This window comes from Salvelinus sp. IW2-2015, linkage group LG18, assembly GCF_002910315.2.
Source record: "Salvelinus sp. IW2-2015 linkage group LG18, ASM291031v2, whole genome shotgun sequence".
Classification (NCBI taxonomy): domain Eukaryota; kingdom Metazoa; phylum Chordata; class Actinopteri; order Salmoniformes; family Salmonidae; genus Salvelinus; species Salvelinus sp. IW2-2015.
The window spans coordinates 52,741,819-52,759,305 of NC_036858.1; the positions used below are offsets into that span (position 1 = coordinate 52,741,819).

General features: G+C 44.8%; 1 protein-coding gene across 1 annotated transcript in view; it reads left to right on the top strand.

Moving 5' to 3' along the window:
- The window catches only part of LOC111978790 (collagen alpha-1(XXI) chain-like), an 89,212-nt gene that overhangs the window by 47,048 nt on the left and 24,677 nt on the right, over window positions 1–17,487 (top strand). Inside the window, exons 10-15 of the mRNA XM_070448593.1 lie at window positions 14,152–14,205; window positions 14,300–14,353; window positions 14,542–14,595; window positions 15,459–15,512; window positions 16,132–16,185; window positions 16,273–16,326. Of these exons, the coding sequence (XP_070304694.1) occupies window positions 14,152–14,205; window positions 14,300–14,353; window positions 14,542–14,595; window positions 15,459–15,512; window positions 16,132–16,185; window positions 16,273–16,326 (324 nt within the window). The remainder of the gene's footprint in view (window positions 1–14,151; window positions 14,206–14,299; window positions 14,354–14,541; window positions 14,596–15,458; window positions 15,513–16,131; window positions 16,186–16,272; window positions 16,327–17,487) is intronic.

Here is a 17,487-nt window from a genome sequence, read left to right on the forward strand (position 1 = left end):
AATCACAATAACGAGGCTATTACAGGGGCACCGGTACATTTACATTTAAGTCATTTAGCAGACGCTCTTATCCAGAGCGACTTACAAAATTGTGCATTCACCTTATGATACCAGTGGAACAACCACTTTACAATAGTGCATCTTAACTCTTTTAAGGGGGGGTTAGAAGGATTACTTTATCCTATCCTAGGTATTCCTTAAAGGTGGGTTTCAGTGTCTCCGGAAGGTGGTGATTGACTCCGCTGACTGGCGTCCGTGAGGGATGTTTGCTCCACCATGGGTGCCAGAGCAGCGAACAGTTTGACTGGGCTGAGCGGGAACTGTACTTCCTCAGAGGTAGGGAGGCGAGCAGGCCAGAGGGGATGAACGCAGTGCCCTTGTTTGGGTGTAGGCCTGATCAGAGCCTGAAGGTACGGAGGTGCCGTTCCCCTCACAGCTCCGTAGGCAAGCACCATGGTCTTGTAGCGGATGCGAGCTTCAACTGGAAGCCAGTGGAGAGAGCGGAGGAGCGGTGTGACGTGAGAGAACTTGGAAGGTTGAACACCAGACGGCTGCGGCGTTCTGGATGAGTTGTAGGGGTTTAATGGCACAGGCAGGGACCAGCCAACAGCGAGTTGCAGTAATCCAGACGGGAGATGACAAGTGCCTGGATTAGGACCTGCCCGCTTCCTGTGTGAGGCAGGGTCGTACTCTGCGAATGTGTAGAGCATGAACCTACAGGAACGGGTCACCGCCTTGATGTTAGTTGAGAACGACAGGGTGTTGTCCAGATCACGCCAAGGTTCTTAGCACTCTGGGAGGAGGACACAATGGAGTTGTCAACCGTGATGGCGAGATCATGGAACGGGCAGTCCTTCCCCGGAGGAAGAGCAGCTCCGTCTTGCCGAGGTTCAGCTTGAGGTGGTGATCCGTCATCCACACTGATATGTCTGCCAGACATGCAGAGATGCGATTCGCCACCTGGTTATCAGAGGGGGGAAAGGAGAAGATTAATGTGTGTCGTCTGCATAGCAATGATAGGAGAGACCATGTGAGGTATGACAGAGCCAAGTGACTTGGTGATAGCGAGAATAGGAGAGGCCTAGAACAGAGCCCTGGGGACACCAGTGGTGAGAGCACGTGGTGCGAGACAGAGTTCTCGCCACGCCACCTGTAGGAGCGACCTGTCAGGTAGGACGCAATCCAAGCGTGGGCCGCGCCGGAGATGCCCAACTCGGAGAGGTGGAGAGGAGGATCTGATGGTTCACAGTATCAAAGGCAGCCGATAGGTCTAGAAGGATGAGAGCAGAGAGAGAGAGTTAGCTTTAGCAGTGCGGAGCGCCTCCGTGACACAGAGAAGAGCATCTCAGTTGAATGACTAGTCTTGAAACCTGACTGATTTGGATCAAGAAGGTCATTCTGAGAGAGATAGCAGGAGAGCTGGCCAAGGACGGCACTTTCAAGAGGTTTGGAGAGAAAAAAGAAGGGATACTGGTCTGTAGTGTTTACATCGGAGGGATCGAGTGTAGGTTTTTCAGAAGGTGCAACTCTCGTCTCTTGAAGACGGAAGGGACGTAGCCAGCGTCAAGGATGAGTTGTAATGAGCGAGGTGAGGTAAGGGAGAAGTCTCCGGAAATGGTCTGGAGAAGAAGAGGGATAGGGGTCAAGCGGCAGGTTGTTGGCGGCCGGCCGTCACAAGACGCGAGATTCATCTTGGAGAGAGAGGGGAGAAAGAGGTCAAAGCACAGGTAGGGCAGTGTGAGCAGAACCAGCGGTGTCGTTTACTTAGCAAACGAGGATCGGATGTCGTCGACCTTTTACAAAATGGTTGACGAAGTCATCCGCAGAGAGGGAGGAGGGGGAGGGAGGGGGAGGAGATTCAGGAGGGAGGAGAAGTGGCAAGAGCTTCCTAGGTTAGAGGCCAGATGCTTGGAATTTAGAGTGGTAGAAAGTGGCTTTAGCAGCAGAGACAGAAGAGAGAAAGAGAAGGAGGGAGGGAAAGGATGCCAGGTCCGCAGGGAGGCGAGTTTTCCTCCATTTCCGCTCGCTGCCGGAGCCCTGTTCTGTGAGCTCGCAATGAGTCGTCGAGCCACGGAGCAGGAGGGGAGGACCGAGCCGCCTGGAGGATAGGGACATAGAGAGTCAAAGTATGCAGAAAGGGAGGAGAGGAGGGTTGAGGAGGCAGAATCAGGAGATAGGTTGGAGAAGGTTTGAGCAGAGGGAAGAGATGATAGGATGGAAGAGAGAGAGTAGCGGGGGAGAGAGAGCGAAAGTTGGGACGGCGCGATACCATCCGAGAGGGCAGTGTGGGAAGTGTTGGATGAGAGCGAGAGGGAAAAGGATACAGGTAGTGGTCGGAGACTTGGAGGGAGTTGCAATGAGATTAGTGGAAGAACAGCATCTAGTAAAGATGAGGTCAAGCATATTGCCTGCCTTGTGAATAGGGGGGGAAGCTGAAGAGGGTGAGGTCAAAAGAGAGAGGAGTGGAAAGAAGGAGGCAGAGAGGAATGAGTCAAAGGTAGACGTGGGGAGGTTAAAGTCACCCAGAACTGTGAGAGGTGAGCCATCCTCAGGAAAGGAACTTATCAGGCGTCAAGCTCATTGATGAACTCTCCAAGGAACCTGGAGGGCGATAAATGATAAGGATGTTAAGCTTGAAAGGGCTGGTAACTGTGACAGCATGGAATTCAAAGGAGGCGATAGACAGAGGGGTCAGGGGAGAAAGGAGAATGTCCACTTGGGAGAGATGAGGATCCCAGTGCCACCACCCCGCTGACCAGAAGCTCTCGGGTGTGGCGAGAACACGTGGCAGCGAGGAGAGAGCAGTAGGAGTAGCAGTGTTATCAGGGTAATCCATGTTCCGTCAGTAGCCAAGAAGTCGAGGGACTGAGAGGGAAGCATAGCTGGGATGAACTCTGCCTTGTTGCCGCAGATCGCAGTTCCAGAGGCTGCCGGAGACCTGGAACTCCACGTGGTCGTGCGCGCTGGGACCACCAGGTTAGAGTGGCGGCGGCCACGCGGTGTGAAGCGTTTGTATGGTCTGTGCAGAGAGGAGAGAAGAGGGATAGACAGACACATAGTTGACAGGCTACAGAAGAGGCTACGCTAATGCAAAGGAGATTGGAATGACAAGTGGACTACACGTCTCGAATGTTCAGAAAAGTTAAGCTTACGTTGCAAAAATCTATTGACTAAAATGATATAGTACTGCTGGCTGGTGAAGTAGGCTAGCTAGCAGTGGCTGCGTTGTTGACTTTTGTTTGAAAGTGTAGCTGGCTAGGTAACCTCGATAATACTCTAAACTACACAATATCTTGGATACAAAGACAGCAAAGACAACTATGTAGCTAGCTAACACTACGCTAATCAAGTCGTTCCGTTGTAATGTAATAGTTCTACTATTCGGTAGAAGTTGGCTAGCTACACAGTGTTGACTAGGTAGGAGAACGGCAGCGCGGCGGACGAAAATAGCTGCTAGGCGAACCGATAGTTACTCTAAACTACACAATTATCTAGATACAAAGACAACTATGTAGCTAGCTAACACTACACTAATCAAGTCGTTCCGTTGTTCCGTTGTAATGTAATAGTTTCTAATAGTTTCTACAGTGCTGCTATTCGGTGGCTAGCTGGCTAGCTGGCTAGCTAGCAGTGTTGACTACGTTACGTTACGTTAGAAAGACGAAAATAGCTGGCTAGCGAACCTCGATAATTACTCAAAACTACACAATTATCTTTTGATACAAAGACGGCTATGTAGCTAGCTAGATCAAACAAATCAAACGTTGTACTGTAATGAAATGAAATGAAATGTAATACTACCTGTGGAGCGAAGCGGAATGCGACTACTCGCTCCAACCCGGAAGTGTTGCACGGTACAGAGTCAGTGTGCTGGGGTACAGGCTAGTTGAGGTAATCTGTACATGTAGTGGGGGCGAAGTGACTATGCATAGGTAACAAACAAACAGCGAGTGAGCAGCAGTGTACAAGATGGAGGGTTGTCAATGTAATTGTCCGGTGCCAATTTTTTGAATTGTTCAGCAGTCTAATGGCTTGGGAGTAGAAGCTGTTGAGGAGCATTTTGGTCCTAGACTTGGCGCTCCGGTACCGCTTTCTGTGCGGTAGCAGAGAAACAGTCTATAACTTGGGTGACTGGAGTCTCTGACAATTGTATGGCTTTCCTCTGACACCACCTATTATATAGGTCCTACAGCAGGAAGCTGGCCACAGTGATGTACTGAGCCGTTCGCGTACCTCTGTAGCGCCTTATGGTCAGATGCCGAGCAGTTGCCATACCAGGCGGTGATGCAACCGGTCAGGATGCTCTCGATGGTGCAGCTATAGAACCTTTTGACGATCTGGGGGCCCATGACAAATCTTTCAGTCTCCTGAGGGAGAAAAGGTTTTGTCGTGCCTCTTCACGACTGTCTTGGTATGTTTGGACCATGATAGTTCGTTGGTGATGTGACACCAAGGAACTTGAAACTCTCGACCCGCTCCACTACAGCCCGTTGATGTTAATGGGCCTGTTGGGCCGCCTTTTCCTGTAGTCCACGATCAGCTCCTTTGTCTTGCTCACGTTGAGGGAGAGGTTGTTGTCCTGGCATCACACTGCCAGTTCTCTGACCTCCCTATAGGCCGTCTCATCATTGTCGGTGATCAGGCCTACCGCCGTTGTGTCATCAGCAAACTTAATGATGGTGTCGGAGTCGTGTTTGGCACACAGTCGTGGGTGAACAGGGAATACAGGAGGGACTAAGTACACACCGCTGATGGGCTCCAGTGTTAAGGATCAGCGTGGCAGACATGTTGTTGCCTACTCTTACCACCTGGGGGCGGCCCGTCAGGAAGTCCAGGATCCAGTTGCAGAGGGAGGTGTTTAGTCCCAGAGTCCTTAGCTTAGGGATGAACTTCATGAGCACTATGGTGTTGAACGCTGCGCTGTAGTCGATGAATAGCATTCTCAATAGGTGTTCCTTTGTCCAGGTGGGTAAGGGCAGTGTGGAGTGCGATTGAGATTGTGTTCATCTGTGGATCTGTTGGTGCGCTTGCGGAATTGGAGTGGTCTAGGGTCCGGGAGGATGCTGTTGATATGAGCCATGACCAGCCTTTCAAAGCACATGGCTACCGATGTGAGTTCCATGGGGCGGTAATCATTTACGCAGGTTACCTTCCTTCCTGGGCACAGGGACTATGGTGGTCTGCTTGAAACATGTAGGTATTACAGACTCGGTCAGGGAGAGGTAGAAAATGTCAGTGAAGACACTTGACAGTTGGTCCGCGCATGCTTTGAGTACAAGTCCTGGTAATCCATCTGGCCCAGCGGTTTTGTGAATGTTGACCTGTTTAAGGTTTGTGCACACCTCTCGCTACCGAGAGCATATCACACAGTCATCCAGAACAGCTGGTGCTCTCGTGCATGCTTCAGTGTTGCTTGCTCGAAGCGAGCATAAGGCATTTAGCTCGTCGGTAGGCTCGCGTCACGAGGAACCTCACAGTGATGTACTGAGCCGTTCGCGCTACCCTCTGTAGCGCCTTATGGTCAGATGCCGAGCAGTTGCCATACCAGGCGGTGATGCAACCGGTCAGGATGCTCTCGATGGTGCAGCTATAGAACCTTTTGACGATCTGGGGGCCCATGACAAATCTTTTCAGTCTCCTGAGGGGGAAAAGGTTTTGTCGTGCCCTCTTCACGACTGTCTTGGTATGTTTGGACCATGATAGTTCGTTGGTGATGTGGACACCAAGGAACTTGAAACTCTCGACCCGCTCCACTACAGCCCCGTTGATGTTAATGGGGGCCTGTTGGGCCCGCCTTTTCCTGTAGTCCACGATCAGCTCCTTTGTCTTGCTCACGTTGAGGGAGAGGTTGTTGTCCTGGCATCACACTGCCAGTTCTCTGACCTCCCTATAGGCCGTCTCATCATTGTCGGTGATCAGGCCTACCGCCGTTGTGTCATCAGCAAACTTAATGATGGTGTCGGAGTCGTGTTTGGCCACACAGTCGTGGGTGAACAGGGAATACAGGAGGGGACTAAGTACACACCGCTGATGGGCTCCAGTGTTAAGGATCAGCGTGGCAGACATGTTGTTGCCTACTCTTACCACCTGGGGGCGGCCCGTCAGGAAGTCCAGGATCCAGTTGCAGAGGGAGGTGTTTAGTCCCAGAGTCCTTAGCTTAGGGATGAACTTCATGAGCACTATGGTGTTGAACGCTGCGCTGTAGTCGATGAATAGCATTCTCACATAGGTGTTCCTTTGTCCAGGTGGRTAAGGGCAGTGTGGAGTGCGATTGAGATTGTGTCATCTGTGGATCTGTTGGTGCGCTATGCGAATTGGAGTGGGTCTAGGGTGTCCGGGAGGATGCTGTTGATATGAGCCATGACCAGCCTTTCAAAGCACATGGCTACCGATGTGAGTTCCATGGGGCGGTAATCATTTACGCAGGTTACCTTCGCTTCCTTGGGCACAGGGACTATGGTGGTCTGCTTGAAACATGTAGGTATTACAGACTCGGTCAGGGAGAGGTAGAAAATGTCAGTGAAGACACTTGACAGTTGGTCCGCGCATGCTTTGAGTACAAGTCCTGGTAATCCATCTGGCCCAGCGGTTTTGTGAATGTTGACCTGTTTAAGGTTTTGTGCACACGCTCTCGGCTACCGAGAGCATATCACACAGTCATCCAGAACAGCTGGTGCTCTCGTGCATGCTTCAGTGTTGCTTGCCTCGAAGCGAGCATAAAGGCATTTAGCTCGTCTGGTAGGCTCGCGTCACTGGGCAACCTTTTGTAGTCCCTAATAGTTTTCAAGCCCTGCCACATCCGACGAGCGTCAGAGCCAGTGTAGTAGGATTCAATCTTAATCCTGTATTGACGCTTTGCTTGTTTCATGGTTCGTCTGAGGGCATAGCGGGATTTCTTGTAAGCGTCCGGATTAGTCTCCCGCTCCTTGAAAGCGTCAGATCTGGCCTTTAGCTCGATGCGGATGTTGCCTGTAATCCATGGCTTCTGGTTGAGATATGTACGTACAGTCACTGTGGGGTCGACGTCATCAATGCACTTTTTGATGAAGCCGATGACTGAGGTGGTGTATTCCTCAATGCCATTGGATGAATCCCGGAACATATTCCAGTCTGTGCTAGCAAAACAGTCCTGTAGTGTAGCATCCGCGTCATCTGACCACTTCCTGCTTTAGTTTTTGCTTGTAAGCAGGAATCAGGACAATAGAATTGTGGTCAGATTTGCCAAATGGAGGGCGGGGGAGAGCTTTGTATGCATCTCTGTTTGTGGAGTAAAGGTGGTCTAGGATTTTTTCCCCCTGGTTGCACATGTGACATGCTGGTAAAAATCTGGTAAAACTGATTTAAGTTTGCCTGCATTAAAGTCCCCGGCCACTAGGAGCGCCGCTTCTGGGTGAGCATTTTCTTCTTTGCTTATGGCCTTATAAAATTGGTTGAGAGCGGTCTTAGTGCCAGCATCGCTTTGTGGTGGTAAATWGACGGCTAGATAGTGTATGTGTGGTCGACAGCTTATCATAAGGTACTCTACCTCAGGCGAGCAATACCTCGAGAGTTCTTTAATATTAGACATTGCGCACCAGCTGTTATTGACAAAAAGACACACACACCCACCCCTCTTCTTACCAGCGGTAGCATCTCTGTTCTGCCGGTGCATGGAAAATCCCGSCAGATCTATATTGTCCGTTTCTTTGTTCAGCCACATCTCGGTGAAACAAGATGTTACAGTTTTTAATGTCCCGTAGGTAGGATAATCTTCGGTCATAAATTTTATTTGCACGTTAGCAAGGAGAATGGAAGGCATTGGGAGTTTACTCGCTCGCCTCCGGCTTCTCAGAAGGATCCCCAATCTGCGTCCCCATTTCCAGCGTCTTTTCTTCACGCAAAAGGCGTGGATCTGGGCCTGTTCCAGTGAAAGCAAGATATTCTTCTCATCCGACTCGTTAAAGGTTTCTTCCAGTCCGCGGTGAGTAATCGCTTTTCTGATGTCCAGAAGTWATTTTCGGTCATAAGAGACGGTAGCAGTAACATTATGTACACAATAAGTAAAAAAATAAGTCACACAAAACGCAAAARAAATWWAAAATAATTGCACAATTGTTTGGGAGAATGTAAAACGTCAGCCATGTTCTCGACGCCATTTTATAGGCGACCAAAAGTATGTGGACACCTGCTCATCGAACATCTCATTCCAAAATCATGTGCATTAATATGGAGTTGTTACCCTCTTTGCTGCTATAACAGCCTCCACTCTTCTGGGAAGGGTTTCCATTAGATGTTGGAACGGGAACTTGCTTCCATTCAGCCACAAAAGCATTAGTAAGGTTGGGCACTGATGTTGGGCGACTAGGCCTGGCTCGCAGTTGGCGTTCCAATTCATCCCAAAGGTGTAAGATGGGGTTGAGGTCAGGGCTCTGTACAGGCCAGTCAAGTTATTCCACCACGATCTCGATCTTGTCATGCTGAAACAGGAAAGGGCCTTCCCCAAACTGTTGCCACAAAGTTGGAAGCACAGAATCGTCTAGAATGTYATTGTGATGCTGTAGAGTTAAGATTTCCTTCACTGGAACTAAGGGGCCTAGCCCGAACGATGAAAAACAGCTCCAGACCATTATTCCTCCTCCACCAAACCTTACGGTTGGCACTATGCATTGGGGCAGGTAGCGTTCTAATGGCATCCTCCAAACCCAGATTAGTCTGTCGGAAGCGTGATTCATCACTCCAAAGAACATGTTTCCACTGCTCCAGAGTCCAATGGCGCCGAGCTTTACACTACTCCAGCCGATGCTTGGCATTGCGCATAGTGATCTTAGGCTTGTGTGTGGCTGCTCAGCCATGGAAACCAATTTAATGAAGCTCCCGACAAACAGTTYTTGCACTGACGTTGCTTGCAGAGGCAGTTTGGAACTTGGTAGTAAGTGTTGCAACTGAGGACAGATAGGTGATCCCGTTCTGTGAGCTTGTGTGGCCTACCACTTCGCGACTGAGCCGTTGTTGCTCCTAGACATTTTCACCAAACAATAACAGCTCTTACAATTGACCGGGTGGCTCTAGCAGGGCAGAAATTTTACAAACTGACTTGTTGGAAAGGTGGAATCCTATGACGTTACCACGTTGAAAGTCACTGAGGTCTTCAGTAAGACCATTCTACTGCCAATGTTTGTTTATGGAGATTGCATGGCTGTGTGCTCAATTKTATATACAGTTGAAGTCGGAAGTTTACATACACCTTAGCCAAATACATTTAAACTCAGTTTTTCACAATTCCTGACATTTAATCCTAGTAAACATTCCCTGTTTTAGGTCAGTTAGGATCACCACTTTATTTTAAGAATGTGGAATGCCAGAATAATAGTAGAGAGAATAATTTATTTCAGCTTTTATTTCTTTCATCATATTCCATGGATTCAGAAGTTTACATACACTCAATTAGTATTTGGTAGCATTGCCTTAAAATTGGTAAAATGTATCGGGTAGCCTTCCACAAGCTTCCCACAACAAGTTGGGTGAATTTTGGCACCATTTTCCTGACAGGAGCTGTGTTACATGAGTCAGGATTGTAGGGCTTCCTTGTCGCACACGCTTTTTTATTTCTGCCCACAAATGTTCTATGGGAATTGAACGTCAGGGCTTTGTAATGGCCACTCCATACCTGACTGTTATCGTTAAAGCCTTTTGCCTCAACTTTGGAAAGTTGCTTGGGGTCATTGTCCATTTGAAAGACCCATTTGCGACCAAGCTCCTCATGATGCCATCCTATTTTGTGAAGTGCACCAGTCCCTCCTGCAGCAAAAGCACCCCCACAACATGATGCTGCCACCCGCCGTGCTTCACGGTTTGGGATGGTGTTCTTCTGCTTGCAAGCTCCCCCTTTTACCTCCAAACATAACGATGGTCATTATTGGCCAACTACTTTTGTTCATCGAGACCAGAGGACATTTCTCCATAAAAGTAACGATCTTTGTCGCCCATGTGCAGTTGCAAACCCGTAGTCTGGCTTTTCTATGGCGGTTTTGGAGCAGTGGCTTCTTCCTTGCTGAGCGCCTTTCAGGTTAGTTGATATAGGACTCGTTTTACTGTGGATATAGATACTTTTGTTCCTGTTTCTTCAGCCATCCTTCACAAGGTCCTTTTGCTGTATGTTTCTGGTTAATTCCTGCACTTTCCACCAAAAGTACGTTCATCTCTAGGAGACAGAACCGCATCTCCTTCCTGAGCGATATTGACGACTGCACGCTGGTCCAATCGGTGTTAATACTTGCGTCAACTAATGTTTGTACCAGATGAACGTGTTACTTTCAAGGCATTTGAACATTTCTCCAAAGCATGACACGCAGCTTGTGGTCTTGCTTGATTTCTTTTGCAATTTCTACCCATGATTGTGCAACGCAAAAACGGCACTGGAGTTTGAATGCCGTAGGCCTTGAACATCACACTCCACCAGGTACACCTCCAATTGACTCAAAATTATGTCAATTAGCACCGTCTTCAGAAGCTTCGTATAACGCCATGAAACATATAATTCTGAATTTTCCAAAACGTTTAAAGGCACAGTCAACTTAGTGGTTATGTAAACTTCTGACCCACTGGAATTGAGATACAGTTAATTATAAGTGAAATAATTTGTCTGTAAACAATTATTGGAAAAATTACTTGCCATGCACAAAGTAGATGTCCTAACTGACTTGCCAAAACTATTGTTTGTTAACAAGACATTTGTGGAGTGGTTGATAAATKAGTTTTAATGACTCCAACCTAAGTGTATGTAAACTTCCGACTTCAACTGTACCACACCCCCTTGGGCCTTATTTCTTCAGTAAGGTACAGTACTTGGCAAGAGCACTTGGCTAACTCTAAAGGCTGTTGCTTCCTACTGGGAGGCAGGAGAAACKTTGTTACTCCTACTGGTGTGATAACTGGGCATATGAGGAGGGCCAGATGGAGACCATTCATATATCATTATTTGCAGGAAAGCTTTGTGTTTTAAATAATACGTCCAGATCTACAGTACCTAGACTAGATTGTAGTCAAATGTAAGTARTCATTGCTGCCACAGTTTTTTACCATACAGGACATCTGCAGAGACTGAGAGTAGACATTGATATAGTGATCTGGTTGCCACTGAAGATATTAAAACATATTGGATCTTCACCTGATTATATGTTAAGTGGCCTATAGTCAGAATATAATGATTATGAAACAGACCATGAAGATAGTAATTGAAGCAAGTCCTCCCTGAGATGCTCTCTAATATCAAACAGAAAGAAAAAGAGAAGAATGTGTCATTTCATTTGTGAAGGTGAATGTCGCTCTGACATACAGTACAGTGTCTAGGTTAATGATAAAGTGCCTACATATCTTCACTCTATGTTGGTGCATGGTTTCTTTGTGTTGGAGCGGAATTGTCTTACCGGAATTCATTGAATAGACCCCTCAGAGTGTGTTGAGATTGCTAGCTATGATGGAAACATGATGAAGACCTTGAGGGGAATATTACATTTGTATGAATGAAGCAAATGTTTTAGGGGGATGCATGGTCATTGTTTCCATGAAAGAGTACAGTATATCGTACCTTGCAGGGGACCGTCACTGTAACTTGATTCAGAAGGTGTTTGTGCGTTAGCAGTCAGATTTCATTGAAACTGTTGAGCATGAAAGGTAACAGTCTCTGCATGAATACTCACATAATAACTTTGAAATTCAGTAACAAAGATCATGACTGGCACTTTTTCTGATATTGCTTGTACCAGCTCTATTACTATCACACTGAACTTGTGGGGGCGGTTACCCAGACACAGATTTAGCCTAGTCCTGGACTATAAAGCAAGCTCAGTGGAGAATCTCCATTGAAMGTCATTTTTAGGTTAGGACTAGGCTTGATATGTGTCCGGGAAACCRCCCTGAAAKTTTTCAGTATTGTTTGCCCAAGTGGCATATATATATTCAATTTTAGAATATCATCATTATTCAAGGGCAACTTGTGTCCTTTTCTGCCTAAACTATATCATGGATAAAAGACCTATTGTTTCAGTAATTTTCATGACTTCAATTTGTTCATTGTTTTCTGTCAATGAACTATGTATCAACTCGCTGTTCGGATGACATTTTGAAGTAATATATTTTCATTGCTTTTTCCATTAGAGGCTTTGAAATACTGTAAATTGGTCTGTGTGGGGTGTTCAACTTGCACTCAATACTGATCTCTACTGATGACTGAGGTCATGAGAAGTGTAGACCAGTTTACAGTACAATATGTTCTTTGTGAACATACTGTGGCCTTTGAATACTGGCAGTGCATTGTTGAAGCAAATCTTCCTACAAAAGTGCAATAAAGTGATGAGAGAGTGYCTTTCACAAGTGTTTTGTGAAGTCATCACTTGTAATCAGAGRAAAGATATCAGTTTATTTCAAATTCTATACTATGTAACAATGAAACCCATACATGTCATCCCACCACTGAAGTTAGGGAAGATGTTACATTTGAGGTTATTCCAAAACATGGGGGCTGTTTTATTGCATATGTTAACGTCCTTAGCAACTAAGAATCTTTGAGTTCAGTAAACATCGTTTAGTGTTTTGAGTCATTAAATAGAATTKAGCAATTATGTAGAGAATAATTATCTAATTCGGACAAACCCAATATTTTCCCCAATGAATTTGTCGGCACACTTACTGTACATTAAATAAGCAAATGGTGCCCACTTGCAGTGTAATCAAGTATGGGTGTGAAAGTGTAAAATACATTACAGAATTGGCACTGTACCCTGTACAGTAGCCTAGTTTCCCATGGTACTAAGGGTAAAGATCCATACAGAATTGTAAGCCCAGACAGTTTTTTGGGTTATTACATACAGCCGGAAATAACTTTTGGATATCAGAGTGGCGGTAACTCACCAGCATTTTGACCAGAAATACAACTTTCCTGAATTGGATCCTTTGTTCGTACCACCCAACTCTACTGAACTTATCCCAGAGGTTGCTCCAAGACGCCGCCAGCAGAGAAGAGGTATTCTGAGTTGACTTTTAGTCTGACTCAGGAGGCGTGCACCTTCCTCCACCGCTTCCGAGTATATTACTCGCTAATGTTCAGTCCCTGGATAATAAAGTAGACGAGCTCAGGGTGAGGATCTCCTTCCAGAGAGACATCAGGGACTGTAACATACTCTGTTTCACGGAATCATGGCCCTTTCCGGATATACTGTCCCCGTCCATACAGCCAGCTGGGTTCTCAGTACATTGCGCAGACAGGAATAAAGAACTCTCTGKGCAGAATAAAAGCAGAGGTGYATGTTTCATTATTAACTACTCATGGTGTGCTTGTGGTAACGTACAGGATCAGTCCTTTTGTTCATTCGACCTAGAATACCTCACAAGCAAATACCACAACGGCTCTCAAGGAACTACACTGGACTTTGTGTAAACTTTGTGTAAGCTGGGACCAAGAGACTAAAAACAGCTTCTATTTCAAGGCCATCAGACTGTTAAATAGCCATCACTAGCCGGCTATSACCAGGTTACTCAACCCTACACCTTAGAGGCTTCTGCCCTATGTATATAGACATGGAACACTGGTCMCTTTAATAATGGAACACTGGTCACTTGTTGCGCTCGTCGTCGGATGATAAATGACCGGACCAWGGTGCAGCATGGTAGGCGTACATTCTCTCTTTATTTGAAAACGTAACACCGGGAAAAAACAATGAACACAAACCGAACGTAAAGCAAGTCGTGCAAGACAAGATCCCACAAAACCCAAAAGGAAACTGACAACTTCTATCTGATTCCCAATCAGAGACAACGACTGGCCAGGTCGCAGTTGTRAATGAGAACTTATTCTAAACTGGCTTACCTGGTTAAAAAAGGTGAAATAAAAAAAATACTACATGAAGAGTGATATAAAAGGTCTTTATATCTGATGCTTTCTCAAATGTATCAAAACCCCTTTGTTACCCTTCATATAGCATTCCTTATGAATGACTTTTGAAGCATCTATGTATATAAGCCTTAAAAAGAGCTTATGAAGGGTGTATGTATGAATGTTTTAAAAAGTTGGAATTTAATTTAACACACAGCTGATACATGTGTTTTATCTATGAACAACATTAATAAAGGGTGAATATCTCATGACTTCTCATCTCTCCGCTTTTTAAATTAAAGGGCATCCATGGCAACCGAGGATTTCCTGGGCCACAGGGTCCAACTGGGACAGAGGTATCAGCTGCACTCTAAAACAAATTATGTTTTGATCAGACTAGGGTATTTGATGGTAAATCAATGGAGCTGCTCTTTCTGTTCACTATTTCAGGGGCGACGCGGGGTTGATGGTAACAAGGGAGAACAAGGACGGCCTGGTGATTCGGTAGGAAGGTCAAAAAAGGGCATTAGTATTACGTTTTATTGGCATGATCTATTTTATGACACTGAAGACCCACTTTAAGCATTATCACCAATGATTGGATTCCAGAGTACTGATCAAAAGCTACTTCTAATAATCTACAATCCCTTTTATCAAACACACATTTTATGTATAAATTCTTGTCTTTTCAGGGTGAAAGAGGGGTTCCGGGATTACCTGGGCCATCGGGCCAAGCAGGTGAAAAGGTACGCCATAAAAGTGGCTTCACTGAATGAGGTTATCAAATGTATGAATCTCTGTAGAACAGGGTTTCCCAACTGGCGGCCCGAGGGTGGTTTTATTTGACGCCCCATGTTTTCTGAGCAAAACATATATAAATATATACAGTATATATATATATATATTTAGCATTTTCATTGTTGGACATAAAAATAAAAAAAAAACAGATCAGCTCTAAGTGATCTTAATTTGGGAAATCTGTTCCCAAGTATTTCCACGCATAGTAGAGAGATAAATGCAGTCTCTGAAGTATCATAATAGAACTGTCTTCAATTGAAATAAACAGCTGCTGAACTGAATCCCACATCAAATATGATAATGTGTATTTTATGAGATCAGACCAAAGTAAATAAGAGAGAACAGCACATGGATGAAACATTGTAGTTTATAAGGAAAACAGCAAGATGTTTTCCCCGGACATTCCCAGGTACACCACAGGATCTTTGAATCTGAACCACATGCAGTATGTSGTAGGCCTACAATAGTATCTATAACTATTAGTATCTGATGACTATTACATGTACAGTAAGAGTTTACCGTTGATATTATGAACATAGCAATGCACAGTAAATGTATGTGACAATACAACCCATTTTTCCATTTGAATCCAAGAGACCAGCTCTTTTTATGAGGCAGTGTCTGTTTTATTATCAGCACATTGTCACTTGTCATTTTGCTAATGCAGGTGTTATAGGTAAAGTTTCAAATACTTTCACTGCCTCAGTTTCCGGAGGCACTTGATCAAATGTTATCAGAGAAAGGTAGGTAAGGAGCGTTGCATTTTAATAACTTGTTATCAAACTTTCAGTATATTTCATTTCTTTCCCAGGGCTCTTTAGGTCTTTTAGGGGGACCAGGACTTTCCGGCAAAGATGGCCAAGTGGTAAGAATATCACAACACTGTCATTTATCACATGGTTATATACAATAGTGGCTAAATTAACAGTATATATTTTGTTATTATTTTTATTTCACCTTTATTTAACCAGGTAGACCAGTTGAGAACAAGTTTTAATTTACAACTGCGACCTGGCCAAGATAAAGCAAAGCAGTGCGACACAAACAACAACACAGAGTTACACATGAAATAAACAAACATACAGTCAATAACACAATAGAAAAAGTATATATACAATGTGTGCAAATGAGGTAAGATAAGGGAGGTAAGGCAATAAATAGGCCATAGTGGTGAAATAATTACAATTTAGCAATTAAACACTGGAGTGATAGATGTGCATCAGTTGAATGTGCAAGTAGAGATACTGGGGTGCAAAGGAGCAACAACAAAAAATAACAGTATGGGGATGGGGTAGTTGGATGGGCTATTTACAGATGGGCTATGTACATGTGCAGTGATCTGTGCTTAAAGTATAGGTTAGGTAGTAGTTAACTGGCAACTTGCTTGGGCTTTCAAGTTGACAAATATATTGACAAATGTATACAGTACATTGGCCTCATTGGTCCTTTCAATATTGGTAATCTTGATGATTTTATGATTTCAGGGAGACAAAGGAGGCAGGGGACACCCTGGGCCAGCAGGACATCCAGGAGAACCAGTACGTATAGGTACTCTGGTGTCAAACCAGTAGCTGATGTGCCTTTAAGTTTGAAAACATCTCTCCTTCTCCCATTCTTCAACTCAGGGTTTACCTGGAAGAGATGGAAAGAAKGGACTTCCAGGACAAATCGGTCAAAAGGTTTGTTTTTATGTCACTGATCATTTTACATTTACATTTGAGTAATTTAGCAAATGCTGTTATCCAGAGAGACTTACAGTTAGTAGATTCATCTTAAGATAGCTAGGTGAGACAACCAATTATCACAGTCGTAGTAARTACATTTTTACTCAAGAATTTATCAGCAGTCAGTGCTAGTAGGAAAAGTGCAAGGTTGTTTTTATATATATATATTTTTTTGGGGGGGGGTGGGGATAAGCCTGAGATGTTTTATTTAATCAAAGAAAAGTTAACTTGCAGAGGAATGGAATTGACATATGAAAACATGGACCATCAGGTTGACTTGGCATAGTCGATCTGAACTGAACCCCCAAAGGATTTGCTGTTATTGTCTGGGAGTTCCCCAACAGTGGAAATATATTATTGCTGTTAGCACCAGTGTGATCTGTAAATGGGTTAGCACCAGTGTGATCTGTAAATGGGTTAGCACCAGTGTGATCTGTAAATGGGTTAGCACCATTGTAATCTATAAAATGGGTTGCACCAGTTGAGATTCTATAAATGGTAGCACCATAGTGATCTATAAAGTTGGCGTTTAGCACCATTCTTATCTATTAAATGGTGTTAGCAACCAAGATTGGTGATTCTTGTAATGGTGTTCAGCACCATTGTGATTGAATAACATGGTTTAGCACCCAATGGTGATCTGTACACATGGGACTGTTCAGCAAAACCAATTGTGACTTTGTTAAATGTGTTTTAGCACACATTTCTGTGATCTGTAAAATGTGCGTTAGCCACCATTGGGATCTAATAAATGGTTAGCACACATTGTAAGATTCTGAAAATGGAGTTAGCACCATCTTTGTGAGCTTATAAATGGACTTTAGCCCATGGGGATCCTATAAATGGTTTAGCAGCACATTGTACTCTAAATAAATGGGTTAGCACCATTGTGATCTGTAAATGGGTTAGCACCAGTGATCTAATATGGGTTAGCACCATATGTGATCTATAAATGGGTTAGCACCAGTGTGATCTATAATGGGTTAGCACCATTGTGATCTATAAATGGGTTAGCACCATTGTGACTATTAAATGGGTTAGCACCATTGTGATCTATAAATGGGTTAACACATTTGATCTATAAATGGGTTAGCACCAGTATTGTGACTCGTGATT